The sequence below is a fragment of the Rhinolophus ferrumequinum genome, chromosome 22 (assembly GCF_004115265.2).
Source record: "Rhinolophus ferrumequinum isolate MPI-CBG mRhiFer1 chromosome 22, mRhiFer1_v1.p, whole genome shotgun sequence".
Classification (NCBI taxonomy): domain Eukaryota; kingdom Metazoa; phylum Chordata; class Mammalia; order Chiroptera; family Rhinolophidae; genus Rhinolophus; species Rhinolophus ferrumequinum.
Window position 1 is genome coordinate 11,967,756 of NC_046305.1, and position 16,061 is coordinate 11,983,816.

At 35.6% G+C, this 16,061-nt stretch overlaps 1 protein-coding gene across 2 annotated transcripts in view; it reads left to right on the forward strand.

Moving 5' to 3' along the window:
- The window catches only part of RALGPS2 (Ral GEF with PH domain and SH3 binding motif 2), a 98,540-nt gene that overhangs the window by 11,173 nt on the left and 71,306 nt on the right, over nucleotides 1-16,061 (forward strand). For both annotated transcript variants that reach the window (XM_033092690.1, XM_033092691.1), the window contains exons 3-5: nucleotides 833-937; nucleotides 2,002-2,052; nucleotides 14,680-14,763. In XM_033092690.1, coding sequence (XP_032948581.1) covers nucleotides 833-937; nucleotides 2,002-2,052; nucleotides 14,680-14,763 — 240 coding nt within the window. The remainder of the gene's footprint in view (nucleotides 1-832; nucleotides 938-2,001; nucleotides 2,053-14,679; nucleotides 14,764-16,061) is intronic.

Genomic DNA, 16,061 nt, shown 5'->3' on the forward strand with positions numbered 1-16,061 from the left:
ATGACAAGTACTGCAAACTGATTTACAACAGCTTGTAGGTTAACATACCTTCGTAATTGAAACTTTGGTTAATTTTTTTGTGCTGTTAACTGTAGCCTTATAAGCCCTCCCATTTAGTAGAGCATGGTCTAAGTATTATTACAGTGCTGGTGCTCTGATTTCAGCTAACTGATGCAGAATACGTTTTTGTATCATGTTACAGATGAAATTGAACAGAAATAAGATTTTCAGAGCCAAAAGCTACCTTTTGTTCTCTAGATAGCAACAGCAAATTCAAGCTTAAAACAATAACTTTAAAGCAGAAATCACTTCAATTTGTAATATAATAGGAAGAACAATATCAACTGTATTATCACAAACAAACATTCACTTAACAAATAAGACTGGATAATTAGTGGAGTTCTGAATGTTTCCTCATGGCTTATATTATGAAAATAAATCATCTTTTTCCCAGTAAAAGTACTAATAGTGTAAAAATTTGTATATAGATGCGTCCTTCTCTCCTAACTTCCCTTTACCCCATTTGAGAATCACTGAACTTGTTAAAATCTTTTATTTCTATAGGAAGTGATAAGATGTCAAGAAGAAGAAACTGACAGGAAAATTACTTAATCAAGAACCTAAAAATCTAAAATCAAGGTTAAATTTCAAATTCCTGACTCTATCTATATCTAGTGCTCTTCCAACTAAGCAACATGTTCTGCCCAACTTTTCTACAGCATTTGTTAACCCACTGTTCTGAAGTTTCCTCAGTTTTTAATGCCAATCTAGTTTCTATGACATTGACTGTGAAACAGTATTAAAATGGCTACATTTTGTTTTAATTTAACAGAAAAGTAGCAGTTCTGAATCATTAAGTGACAAGGGTTCTGAATTGAAGAAAAGCTTTGATGCTGTGGTGTTTGATGTTCTTAAGGTTACACCAGAAGAATATGCGGTAAGCCTCCCACCTCTCCATCCTCCAGCTTTTGCCCTTAATTATATATTGGTACTGTTGAGTTAGAATTTGTAGGTCCAGCAGAGGAGATGGTTAAAAAAAAAAAATAGAAAAGAAAGTTGAATGTGGGAATTAATAGAGATAGTAGCGCACAATGTTGGAGCAAGGAGAGGGAAGAAACGGGGAAGGTAAGAAGAGCTGTAGATATTTGTAGAGCAGCGTCATAAATTACACTTTCAGATTGGTGAGAATAAGTATTTGCCTTTCTGGTAAATGCTTTCGTAGTACCTACCTATTCCACCTCCTAGGCCAACTCTTATTGACATGTTGGAAGTTTTTTTATGTTTTTATAAATTAAAAAATTAAAGAATGAAAGTGGAAGGCATTATTGCAATATCATGAAAGTTACTCAGAAAAACTTTTATTTCTTAACTGACATTAATGTTTATGTTATCTTTTTCCTTTAACTTGTTAACAAAATATATTGATTTCCTGATACTGAACTACTTTTGCAATGCAAGAATAAATTGTGTTTGGTCACAGCATCTTATTCTTTGGTATATTGTTGGATTTTGTTTTATCTCTATAGCCACAGTGAGATAGGTCCATTGCCGCGCAAAGTCCTTCGATGTGAGTTGGCACTAGTGTAGTCTCACTAGTTTTTATAAATTGGAAAGAAAACCTTTTAACATCAGATTTTATTTTACCATTTGAGGAGATACGATTTAAGAGTCACAACAATACTACTCCATGAACCAGTAGATCTGGTTTTTATTTTTGGTTTAATGTATGAGTGTGTCCACATTTTCTAAATTATTTTTGTTGTAACTTTACCTCATTGATCTCACAAGAAAATACAAATGGGCATGAGATAATTAGAAATAATTGTTTAATGGTACAAGGGCTAAATTTTCATTTTCTTAAATCCTTATAAAATTGAGACTTTTTTGGTAAAGATTTGATTACTTAATATATTTTAATTTACTTAATATAATTTTAATTTAAAATATATGTCATATGGAATTCCAAAGAAGTATTTCTCATTTTTTTACTTTTTATTTCAGGGTCAGATAACACTAATGGATGTTCCAGTATTTAAAGCCATTCAACCAGATGTGAGTAGTCTTAAGAACTTTCCTTTTAAATATACAAAAATAGACACTTACAGTATCTCAAATTAAGTTTTAGAATTGTCAAATTATACTTCGTAAATTTTAAATGTTGAAAGCTCTTATTGAGGCCTCTAAAAACTCATGGGATTCATAGCTATGCATCACTGAGTCATATAGACAGGATTTTTTGAATCATTTTGGTTGATTTGGCTACGTCATCTTACTGAGGGGGGAATAGACTTAGAGAGGTTGAATGATTTATTCAAGGCTTTGAAGCTTTTTAATGGGAATAAGATATACTGGGTTTCACAATTTACTCCAGTAATCTTTTCCCTTTTATGACTTTACAATATGACCGTGTGTTGACATTTTGAAGAGAAGAGAATGAAAGAAAGAAGGCTTTTTTTTTTAATTAAAAAGGAAACTGACATTTATTATGCATCTACCCACTGTAAGCATTGATCACACAGTGCGTGCATGCATGCGTGTGTGTGCGTGTTTGTGTGTGTGTGTGTGTGTGTGTGTGTGTGTGTGTGTGTATGAAGTGTTCCTATCGTTATCACAACCTGAGTATGGTGGTGTGTATTTTACTGGTGAGAAAACCCAATGACAGTAGTCCTTGATGCACAGTTAACTGTTGGAAATGGGTTTCAGATTCTTGTATCCCCGAACTGAGTCATTGATAATACTGATACTTGGTGCCACGAGATACTTTTTAGTTCTTTCTGGAAAAAAATATGGTATATTTGTTATAGTATATACAAGTCTACTATAATGACTGTAACGAGTTAGAGAAAATATCTGTATCTTAACATGGTATAGAGCGTTTTAATCCTGTGGTTTTCAGGTAAATTACTTAGTCTTAGTGTCTCAAGTTTGTCACTTACAAAAGGAAGTGGTGGGCCTAACTGATCTCTGAGGCCCTGTGATTTCCACAATTCCAGCTTTTCCCTGTCTTACCACAGAGGGCTCTCTCAGAGAACCTTTCTATTAGCAACAGAGGAAGAGGAACAATCTGTTCCATAAATAAGGCATAAACAGAAAAGGGCCTTTGTATTTAAATGACGAAAACTGAAATATTCATTTCCTCACGTCCCTGAATGAAAAAAAACTAAATTCTTTACAAAAGTCATATTTTTTTTTGCCCTGAAATTCAGCCATTTTCTCACATATATTTCTTTTGAATAAACTACAGTGACTATATTGCTGTTTCATATGAGATTAGTGCTATCCAATAGAAATATAATGTGAGCCATTTGTATAACTTTACATTTTCTAGTAGCCGCATTACAAATTAAAAGAAGCAGGTGAAATTAATTTTATTTAACCTACTATATCCAAAATATTATCGCGTCAACTTGTAATTAATATAACAATTCTTGACATAATTGTTACCTTTTTTTTTTCTGTGTAAGGCTTGGAAATTCAGTGTATGTTGTGGAAATTCAGTGTGTATTGTACAATTCTGGCACACCTTTACTTGGAATAGCCACATTTCAAGTGCTCAGTAGCCACATGTGGCTAAGGGCTTGGACATTGAAGATCTAGAAAATGACTAGTTCTTGGTCATAGACTTCAGGTCAATGGGAATTTTTTATTTTGCTGAGACATCTGGCAGTACTTTGTGAGATTTAGAAGTGAGCCTTAAAATTCCCTGATCTAATTTAACACCAATCCCATTGATTTTTTTTTTCAAACCTTCCAAATATCTGTCCATTCTCTCCCTCGATTCCCAACACCTCAATCCAAGGTACATCTTAACTCAGCTGCATTATTACCTTCTTACCTGATCTACCCACATCCACTGTGACCTTTCTAAACTTTTCTTTACCCAATAGCCATGATAATCTTTTCACATGTAAATCTGCTCATATGACCCCTCTTCTTAAAACAGAGTGTCTTCCTGTTGCTCTGAGGATAAAAACAGTCTATCCTAATACAGTAGGTAGGTATACAGAGCTCTTCCCAGTTTTGCCTCTTCCTACCTGCTCTCGCCACACCTTTTCCACCTTCTTCTGTTCTAGCTGCACTGGCCTTTCAGTTCCCCTCACCCCGAGCCTGTGCACATCCCAGTTAACTCCTGCTCATCCTTAAGTTCTCACCTCACATTTGACTTTCTCAGGTTAGCTTTCTTGTCTTCCTAGAGGCTTTCCTAGCATTCTCTGCTTCTTCACTGGACTCAGCAGTTGCAATTTTATGCATTGTGATTCAACAAGCATTTACTAAGTTATTATATACCAGTCACTGGTTTAGTTGCTGGAGATACAACAGCGAAGACAGACTAAAATTCCTGCCCGTGTGGATCTTACATGTGAGTGAGGTGAGCTACATAGTGTGCAGTGAAAACCTCGCAGCCAGCCAGAAAGGACAGGGAGTGAGGACAGTGGGAGCCGTGATGTTAGATAGGAAGGTAAGGAGCCTTCACTGAGCAGGTGGCATCTGACAAAGCCCCGAGCGGGTGAGAGAGCAGCCGTAGGGGTGTTTAGGGGAAGAGTGTTCCAGGCAGAGAACAGTAGTGATACTCGGTGCCATGAGATACTTTTCTAGTTCTTCTGGGAATAAAATATAGTCTGTGTCTTGTACATACAAGTCTACAATGGCCCTGAGTACTTTTCTCTTATACCTTTATTTTATGACTTTATAGTATTATGGCATGTTGACATTTTGGAGAGAAGAGAGAAAATCCAGGAAGACATTTTTGTTTTTATGTTTTAAAGAAAATGACTAACATTCATTATGCATCTACCCACTGAAAGCCATTTATTATGCTTACATAAGGGAAGAGGTCGCTGGAGTGAGTTGTGAAACCCAGGGCAAAGGCCAGTGAGCTACAGTGAGTTTACAGAGGGCGTATAGCAGAAGGTGAGAGGTGAGCGAGGGCTGGATGGGATGGGGCCTCGGAAGCATTACTCATGTAGTCATCAAGATTACGTTACATCTGGCAGCGTAAACAGGACTTTGTCCTCTGGCAGAAAAGTGTTTTCTAATTTATCATGAAATATTTAAGACCTCCGAGGCATAAAGGCCAATAAGATGAGCCCCTCTGTACCTACCTAGCCAGCTCTGCTCTGCATCCTCCCACGTTCACCTCCTTTCTTCCCTCCTGCCACCGTGGCAGCCACTGGCAGTATTGGTCTATATCATTCCTGTGTACTTAGTGTACTTTTTCTACGAGTGTATGTGTCCCATAGCGATATGTGCTGTTGCAGGTTTTACATTCTGTGTGTACCTGGCAGCCAATTTGTTTGTCTTCTTTATCATCATGCTGATGTTCGGCGTGGTTGACTAGCTTCATGTTGGTGTGTGTGCGTCTAGCTCATTGGTCACTGAGTCAGAGAGTGTGAACATCTACAGGCTGGTTTCCAAAACTTTCGATGGATGTTGATTTTTATTAGGTCAAAATTCTTGCTGTTGATGAATTGAACAAGATTGTTTAAGCCATGATGGCAGCCAGTCTACTAGATTAGACTTATTAGCATAAAGTGGTGTCTAATTCATTATGTAGTGAGACTATTAAATTCACTAAAGAATGACATCATTCTTAAAAAAAAAAGGAGTAATTATTTTTGTTAAATCAAAATTTAACCTCAGATACTATGAATATATAGTGGTTATCACTGAATTTAGTAAATTTATCTTCATGTTTTGTCCATTATACCAGTGTTCAAATCTCTCTCTCTCTCTCTCTCTCTCTCTCTCTCTCTCTCTCTCTCTCTCTCTCTCTCTCCTCTCTCTCTCTCTCTCTCTCTCCCTCTCTCTCTCTCTCTCTCTATATATGTGTGTGTGTGTATATATATATATATATATATATATAAAACTTTTAAAAAGATATGTTATGAAACTGTAAGATCTTTAGTTAAGTTACACTAAAAATCTTTAAATCAAAGCTCATTATTATGTGTATATATCCATATGTAATTTTATTTCAGGTGATGATTTATTCACATTTTCTGAAATAAAATGTGTGCTAAATTTGAACTTCGAAGAATGTAGATTCTGAATCCAACTATATGGTTTAGTGATTTTACTGGCAAACTGGTGATTGAAACTGCAAGTTTCACTCAGTTTTCTATGCTAGAGGCAATTTTTGAGTATCTGGAACTTGTTAAAATATATATCTCCTATTCCTAATTCAGTTCCCTGAATAGGACTCTCTAGTTCCTACCAGTGTGTGGAATTCTGTATTCCCAAGTCTTTTCATGTCAAGTAGAATTTAGCTAAACTTGTTCTCCATAAATTTGTTCTTGACTTGTGGGAAGAAAGGCAACTATAAGAAGTGCAGTTCTTTTCTCAGAATAAAGTTGCTGATCTACAATGTCTGTTATACTCTGTACTTCAAAATTACTCAGGGAAAAAAATAAAAAATTCCTAACCTTTTACTTTACAGAAGAAACTATCTCCCTTACCTTTGAGGTATCAAAGTTATTTTTTATTATCTAGATACTGCACTTAGTCATCAATAGAATACTGGCCAAATAAAATCATGTCTTCAAAAGTAGATCTGAATCAAACATAATACTAAGCCTGGTTTCTCTCCAACCCTGTATCACCCTTGAAATTACCTCAGATTGAAAGGAAGACAAAAGAACAGATTTTTGATACTTGGCTTCTTAGTTTTTTGTTTTATGGTAGAGAAGAATGGAAAAATATATTTAACAATGAAAATAATTTTATGTTAAAGGAAAGTTCATCAGTGATTTAAAAAAGTATTTAGTAGGAATATAATTACATAGGGAGAAAAACGATTGCTCCGGTTTTATTGTTTAAGGTTCCTTGAGTGATTGTACCATCTATTCATTTTTCATACCAGTCAGAAATCTAAAATTCATTCTTTCCCTCCGTCCTCTTTGCCTGATCTCCAATGATTTTACCTCCTAAATAACTTTTCCCCCCTTTTCCTTCCTCATTTACTCTGAAGGATACTTATTAAAAGAGTTCAGTGTTTTTACAAGAGTGGAACTCATTGTCTCCAGAAATATGAGCACCCCTCAGTGTCTGTCTGCATGGTTGTTGAGCCTGAGACAGCTCAGTGATTCATCTGTGTACCGATGGACCCCTCTTCTTCTGAATGCTCTGCCCTGCTGTTTCCATAGCTGTTGCTGCAGAAATCCTAGGAATCTTTACTGGCCCACTGGCCAAGGAGCATGGCCAAATTTGGAAGCTTCTGTGGATAGTCATCCCTCTCACACAAAACCGTCTTTTTACTATTCTTCTCTCCTCCCAATAAGTAAGCATCTCTCAGTGATGGGGAGGAAATTCAATAATATGGTTGCCAAACTATAATTACAGTGATTGCAAAGAAGGAAGAAAGTTAGTAGTTCCATCATCTACAATCAACCACTCTTAATATGTCCTCACAACTCTTCTTCTACAGAATTGCTCACTCTTTTTTCCCCTCTTTAACTTAAACCAGTTTGGGGAGGGCAAATGCCATATATTTTGTTGCCCATTACTTTTTTCTTTTTTAATCAATGTCTAGCATTCACAGATCTCTGAATGGGTGCTCAAAAAGTCTTAATTACTTAATTTCACTTATTTTAAAATTTATTTTAAAGTCTTTTGAATTTCAAAAGATTATTTTTAGTGGCAAAACATAAAAGCAGGAAGCTGAGTGACTTGCATTCTTGTTCCAGCTTTGTCATTTATAGATTGTACCACCACTACAAACTATATCATATCTTTGGCCTTTTATTATTAAATCTGTGAAATAAGGCAGTTTGGGCTACTTGATTTTTAGAGTACTAATATGTTCTCAGAAATTTCTGGAAGTAGGGTAATTTTTAGTGGTAACTTCAAAGTGAGAGCTGAAGTTAAGGGTAGTTCTCGATCAGTGGTAAATTTTTTTTTTTAATACTGTTTTGATCAAAACTACAGGAATCTTAAAGAGGTGACAGGGATTAGTGGGTGGCCATGAGTCAAACTCTTACAGATTGGAGATCTGTTACCCTTTCACTAGAATGTAAGTTCCACAAGAGCAGCAGTTTTTGTCTGCTCTGTCCACCGATGGATCTCTGGTGCCTGGAGTAGTAATAGCTGTTTGATATTTGAGTTTGATAAGTGACCATTTCAAAGCTTTCTGCTGTATAGCCTACAGGCATATCATCTCCCATTGTTTATCACGTTTGGAGTCATTTCTGCAAAAATCTGTTAACCCAGTCCAAGAATGTGACTTTTATAAAATAACATTCTTCCTGTGGAAAAAGGGTTTTTTTTCCCTGCCCACAATTCAGAACATTTTGAGGTTTCTTCCTTAGTGTGAATTCTTCAGTGCTTAGTAAGGGCAGAAGTTTAACTTAAGGATTCTGTATAGTCCTTAATTTCTGGTGTGAATTTTCTGGTGTTTAGTCGAAGCTCAACTCTTGTTAAAGTTTTCCCACACTTCTTACGTGTATAGGCTTACCCAGTATGATTTCTCTTTTGATCATGAAAGTTTGTTTTCTTTTAGAAAGCGCTTACTCATTTTCAGAGCTTCGCTCAAGTGTGAGTCCTTTCACGTAGAGGAAGCAATGACTGTATTCTGAATTCTTATCCTTCAGAATTATTCTGCATGTCTATTACATTCATAGGTTTTTTTGTGGTTTTTTTCAGTTATTTTGTCTATTATGAATTCTCTTGCTTTGTAAAGCCTGTATTTCTTCTGAAAGCATTGCCACCACATGCATTACAACATTGGGTTTTCTCTTCAGAATGAGCACTATGTTATTCAACACAGGATGAGTTATGACAGAAAGCTGCTGCAATCAGGTTTTCTCTCCAGTAGCAATTCTGTGGTGTCTTCATAAGACTTAAGTAAGGGGGGGCCTGTCCAGTAGTCATTACATTGGCTAATACTTGCCTCTGGTTCTCAAGTGCTCATAAAGTGGCAGGCTCTGACTAAAAGCCCTCCATATTACACTCAAAGAAGAAAGTCCACACACTTGTTTGTTCTAGCAGGTCAGTACAATAAGTCATCTAGATTATATCAGTAAACGGACATTAAATACAAAGGAAGATGAATAGCTGTGTAACTGGGGTACATTAGAGATTGAGGAAGAATGCTGGTTAAAAGAGGGGAAGTACATAATAGGTAATTCTGAATCTTACTAAACCTTTTCTGAAAAACTTGCAATTGACATATTTCTGACCGTGTGTATAAAGAGCTTTCTCTCTGCAAGCTTGCTTGTGTTTGCAGAGACTGTAATCTTGGTAACATCCAAGTTCCAGCATCAAGAATGTCTTATCCAATGAAAATTATCATTTGCATTAGAGTTAAAATGTAAATAATCCACGAATATAGTGAGAAGTTTGAAGAAAGCGGAGAAGGTGTGTAGACTTGACATTTTTCTTGTGGACTGGGATAAACTGTTCTGTCAGAAGCAAGATGCTGCTGTTTCATCAGTTCACCTTTTTGCTCTTCATCACCATGAACTTCCTTAATATACAGTAAGGTCAGGCGCAGATCAGAACTAGAGAAGGTGAAGAGGAAAATCCGTTAGGAGAATAGGTGTATCACGGCATCCATGGTAGCAAATGATAGCTCCTGCCCTTATCTCTGATCTCATTAGGGAGGCAGCTTTAACATACTGGGAGGACGGGGAGAGAATGGGAGTGACTGCCTTGGAAAAGAAGCGATACTTTTTATTTCAACAGGTTACATTGGAGTTATATAGTTTCAGAGCTTATTCTGTTGATTAAAAATGCAGGAATCATGGTGAGGACTTCATCTGTGGCTGACACTTCTTTCTAAATAGCCATATAGGCTGAATGCTAGTGGATACATCGTAATCCTTAAAGCTTCCCACTTTTGAGCATAAGAATATCTCAGCAATAGTCGTCTTCTCCTTGTGAGGATCCCCCACCCTGCCCCCAGCCCCACAGTCTTTTTTTTTCCTTCCCTCAGCCTCTGTCTACGTGCTGGTCTGTACTGGCTTTTTCTCTTCTTCTGTCTATAGGTACCCTTACGTCACCCTTAGAGCAGTCCCTTTAAGAGTGTTGGGATCTACACGATGAAAGTTAGGTCAAGAATTTGACTTTACAGAACAAACCTACAAGACATAAGAGAAACTGTGGCTCCTGTGAAATTCAGTAATTCTTTCATAGGGTAGGTGGTCCTCAGCTGTGGTGTTTGCCTTCCCACATGCTTCTAAAATAAACTCAGTGGAAAACAGGGCTTGACTGTTTCATGGCTCAAAATGAGCCCATGAATATTGTTTCAAATGCACTTTTAATGTTCATTAAGAAATTGCCTGAGTTATCATTAGAGGATTTCCCTTCACTGTCTGATTTGAAAACTACAACTTAAATCTATTTGAACAAATTTTAAGAGGCATCAAGCCCGCTGTATTTCACTGAGTCTTTGCTAAAATGGAGCCTTATTTACATAGTGTACGCAACTTAAATCAGTCCTGTTCTTAAGTTAGACACTAAAAAACATTCTTGGAGTCACAAAGTTTACTTCAACTTTTTGGTGTTCATGGGAGATGTTTTAGTACTGAATAACTCTTGACCCGGCCAATAAGTATCAAATACAAGATGAGGTTGGTAGAAGAATTTATTTCTTAGGTTGTATGCTAGTGTCACTTGATGGAAGATCCTAGAGTCTGAGACTAAAAGAGATAGAGACAAAGGGAAAAGCAATTATTTTCTCACAGAGAGATTTAATTGCTTTTGAGAGTTAAATGTGGGGTGGGGCAGAATTCCTTGAAGGCCAGCTAACCATAAATGCATATCAGGATGTAAGAAGAAAGTGGTGGGTGAGTTCCTGGAGACCAGTACAATTTCAGATTCATAATCCATAAAATGGGTTTTTTTGGTTAACTTTTTATTTTGAGGTAATTCATAGGCAGTTGAAAAAATTATTTAGAGAGATCCCATTTACCGTTCACCCAGTTTTCCCTGGCGTTACCTTACAGAAATAGAGTTCAGTATCAAAACCAGGAAATGGACATTTGTACATTTTGTCATGTGTGTGGATTTGTCTAACTACCACCTCAGTCAATACAGAACTCTTCCATCACCAGAACGATCTCTCCCACGTGTTCCCCATACCTTTATAGTCGCCTCCGTCCCATTCCTGGCCCCACTCCCACCATCCTTCATACTGGCAACCACCAGTCTGTTCTCCATCTTTCTAGTTCTGGTTGTTTATTAGATGGGCCAGTGATGTAACATTGTCTCAAAGGGGAAATATTTTCTGAAGCAGAAACTACTACCATCTTAAGAGGCTTTTTAAAAAAAAACCTTGTTTCGTCACATTTTCTAATTACAAATTTCTCTTGAATGGAGGGCGGCTCCAGTGGAATTTCAATTCATTTGCTCCCAAGTGATGTGATTACAGATTCATTCATTTCTCCCCACCCCACTTCCAACAGAATTTTCTTAAAGGAGCAAAGCATTTTTCCATTAAGTTAGTGATGTTGAAATGTTCCAAGAATTGAATGGATTTTTTTAAAACCTCTTAACATTTCTTTTTTGAGGAGTCACAAAAGCATTGAATTGTGTAAGTATACTGTGATTTTCAGAAAGAACAAAAATGTTTTCTAGCAGTCTGATATTTTTAATGTCATTTTATGTTAATATAATATCTGCCACTAAATATTTTCTGGCTATATAGGTAGATAATATGAAATGAGCATATATCTAGGCTGAGTACAGGGCAGTTTTCTGTTTTTGTTTTTATTTTTACTGTAGAGTTGCTTCTATCGTTTTATTTTTTCTTCAGTAATTTTGAATTTGGAAGTTGTAATCTAATTTTATGTTAAAAAAAGTGAATAATTGATATCTTCAGAGCATTTACTACTTACCTACTATGTTGAAGTGATAATTGTTTTCTCTTTCCTCGTGTCAGTTGCTCAAGCCAGAAATGGGAATCTTAGTACTTCTGGATACCTCATTCTTAGCTTACACTGTGTAAATCCAATTTTTTACTAAGTCCTGCCTGCCTCCAAAATATCTGGAATCTACCATTTTTTCAATGTCTACTGACACCACCCTAGTTGAGGGAACGTTACCTTTTTCTTGGAGTTTTGCAGTGTTGTCATAACCATTTCCACAGTCTTCCCTTCACTCAGTCCAGTACTTTTTGTTAGTTTCTAAATACCTATTGTTCATAATTTTTCAATTTTGGATATGATTTATTGACTACTACAGAAGGTGATTTCGCTCTTTTATATTCCCTATCACATTCACACAATTCACTTCCTCTTTTTTCCATGTAGTTATGTCACAGTTTTGACATGAATAACTAATCATGGCTCAACTTAAAGAATAAATAATCATGGCTCAACTATTCTTTACAGTTGAGCCATGATTACTTACTAAAATTTTGTTTTCCTTAAGCTAATAAACTCCTTTAGCTTTCTCTGTACTTGCCATTAATTTTTGTGCCAGAAGTGAATGTAGGGAATGTGTCTTCTCAGTGTGTTCAAACACTTCAGATACTCTGTTCCATCTTTCAGAGACATCTCTTAGAATCTCTGGCCTCTTGGCACTTAGGGTCTAGACTATTGTTCTTAAGGTCTGTCTGCTTATAGCATTCTTTGTCCCAGGATTTCCCTTTACTGTTAATCTGTGAATTCCACACACTTTATTTCTACATTGGTTCCTCAGTTTCCTGGATTCCATGTCTTTTTTTTTTCTTAATTTGCTAGTTTGTTTTGATGGAACCCATCCTACTACCGTGTTTCCCCGAAAATAAGACCTAGCCGGACCATCAGCGCTAATGTGTCTTTTGGAGTAAAAATTAATATAAGACCTGGTATTATATCGTATTATATTATATCATAGCATAGCATAGCATAGCATAGCATATTATATTGTATATTATAAAGACATGGTATTAGATTCTATTGTTATTATATTATATTATATTATAATCGGTCTTATATAAGACCCGGTCTTATAGTAAATAAGACCGGGTCTTATATTAATTTTTGCTCCAAAGGACGCATTAGAGCTGATGGTCCAGCTAGGTCCTATTTTCAGGGAAACACGGTAACTCTGGGAATAGATGCATAGAAGGCACGTTCTCTTGAGACTTTCATGTCTAAAAACGTTTGTAGTATACTGTCCTACTTAACCGATATTTTTGTTGGATTTAGAATTCTAGGATTTTGAAGGCATTGTTTCAGTTGTCTTTTAATTTCCAGTGTTGCTATTGAGATATCGGATACTGTGTGATCGCCGTTTTTCTGTATGAGATCTGTTTTTGTTTTGTTTTCTTTTTGAATTGGACAGATTTTATGATGTTTGTCTCCAGAGTGCTCCAATTTTTTGGAGCCTTGGTTTGAATCTTTTTTTTTTTTAATATATTGTAATAAGCACTAGACAGGTCTTTTCTTGTCCTTTAAGTTCTGTGCATTTTCTTGAATTTTTTTTTCCATGAATTACTTTTCTCCCTGTCCTCTGTTCTCTCTTACAATTCTTTTTATTATTCAGATGTTGATGCTTACGGACTCTTCTAATTAACATAATATTTTTGCTCCTACTTTTAGTGTACTGTTTAAAAGATTTTATCACCTTTATCTCACAATTCTGTATACTTTTAAATGTATCTTATATTTTTTTATTTCCAAAAGATATTTTTTTTCATTTTTTCTCTGAACATTTCTTTTTTATATATCCTGTTTTTGCCTAATGAGAGCAGTATTTAGTCTCATCTATCTGAGGGTAATAATGATATGGTTTTGTCTTTTTTTTTCTGTTTTCTTTTGTTCCCTGCCATATATAACTCAATTTCCTGAGTTCTTTTTCTTTTTTCCTATAGATCCAGTCTCTTTCTGGTGGTTGGTGTATTACAGCAAGGTTCTTATTTTGAACCTTGGACCCTTTTGGAGACTGTAGCCTATGGAACAACCATTTTTTAAAATCAAAGGAATTCAGTTTTTTAAAAATACACTTATCAAAATATTTTAAACTATTATATAGCAGTATATGTGCTTTTATTAGCATATTAAGATTTAGAGGTGATGAGATAATTTTAAAGTACTGACAAGTGTAAGTATTTTTGAGATATCTACCAAATGTAATGTGATAGGAAAATACAGGGTTTTATTAGTGGCAAAGTTACATGTATTGCTAATTCTTCGGTAGTCTATAGTCTATATAATTAAAAGGAATGTCATTTCAGTTACAGGTTAGTGTAAAATACAAGTTTAATTTTTTTATATCCATTTTCTTGAGCCCTTCAAATTCTATTGACAGACCCTGTGGAAGATTAAGAACCCCTTTATTAAGAGGTTTCTTTGAATATCTGGGGTTCTTACTCAAAGAGTGAGGCACTGGAAAGCTGATTGGAAGCTCTGAGTGGTTGAATGGGGCTTGACAACTAGTAGGCTTCACTCTGTTGTGGGATGCTCGGTTTTCATTATCGATGGATCTTTCCTCTTGGGACTCAAAACTCTTCAGAGAGGAATCCACGAGTCTGCCTGTGGACTAGCAATCTAGTTATCAGTATTCTCATAGACAAGTAATTTGGCCCTCTTAAATTCTGTTAATAAAATTTGCTTTTGTTATAACTTAACTGAATGGTTATTAATATTAGCTATGTTCCTGTTGAATAAGACAGTTCTAGGAAGGGACACAACATGTTTTGAAACCCTTAATAGAACAAGAAAACTGGACTATTTCTTGAATTTATATTTAATTTTCCAGGAGCTTTCAAGTTGTGGATGGAATAAAAAAGAAAAATACAGTTCTGCACCAAATGCAGTTGCCTTCACAAGAAGATTTAACCATGTGAGTTGCTCATAAAATTTTGATACTTAATTTCTGAAATTCAGTCCCTCAGTATATAATTTTTCATTAAGAAATAGTTTGACTTTTTACATCAGTTCTGGGACATTTTCAGCCAATATCTCCTCAAATATTGTCTGTCTCTCTGATCTCTATTTTTTTCCCTTCTGTGATTCCTACTGGAAATTTGGTGGAGTTGGCATTCTTTTCTACTTGTCTCAACCTTTTATATTTTACATCTATCGCTTTGTGCTCATTCTGTGTGATGTTCTCAAATCAATATTTTAGTTCACTAATTCTCTTCAGAAGTACCATATCTGTTTCAAATCTGTGTGCCTTTATACTAGTGTCATATTTTCCTTATTTTTTAAATTTCTTAAATCATTTTCAACATTTTATAATTTCTGCATTATTATCTAAAGTCTTTGGGGTACTGAATCTCTGTTATTTCTGTTGATCTTACTCACAATAGTTTGTTTCCTTACACATTTTGTAATTTGGGATTCAGAGCTCAAGATGTCCATTTAAGCTTTATCTGTGGGAATCTTGCTGCTCCCTAAATTGAGGGTATATCCCTTCTGAGGGGCTTCTTATTTCTTTTGCCTGTATCAAGGGCTATCACAGACCTGGGACTATTTTTATTTCTTTATGTTAAATGTGTAGGTCAGGGAACATCCCTACTTCTCTGTAGTGAAAATTTAAACTCAGAATCCAACTAAGGGCAGGTTACAAATTCTTATGAAAGACTTGTTTTTCTCCTCCTTCTGTATTGTCTCTCTCTTCCGATAGCTAAATTGTTTTAGTCCACGTTTTCACCAAGATTGGAGCCCTTGGGAATCGCTTAGATACAAATAGAGCGGGGATAGTAGAGGTGTGAGGCCTTATGTTATGTCTTTGAAGGAATATTAAATAATAAGCTGTGTCACTGAGATGAAATCCTCCCTTTTTTTTTTTTTTCCCCAACCTCTTTGCCTTTATTTCCTTCTTTGTTTTTGGCCTGTAGGGAAATCCTATTTTCTTTTCAAGTTTGCTGTACATTTTTTTCATAAACAGTTTATCTTTAACCCCCATGTCTAGGGGTTTACACCAAATCTTTTCCTAGGTTGTTTGATTCACTATATCTTCCACAATGAAAGTGAGTTAAAGTTTTTAAAAATTAGATTTAACCATTAGTAGGGGAATAGGGCAAACATGTCTTGTACTGAATTCCATGTCTGAACTATATATATATAGCAATTGTTAAAATTTTTCTGACATGGTTAGAAATTATCATCACAATAAAAGTTTTTTCTTTGCCCTAC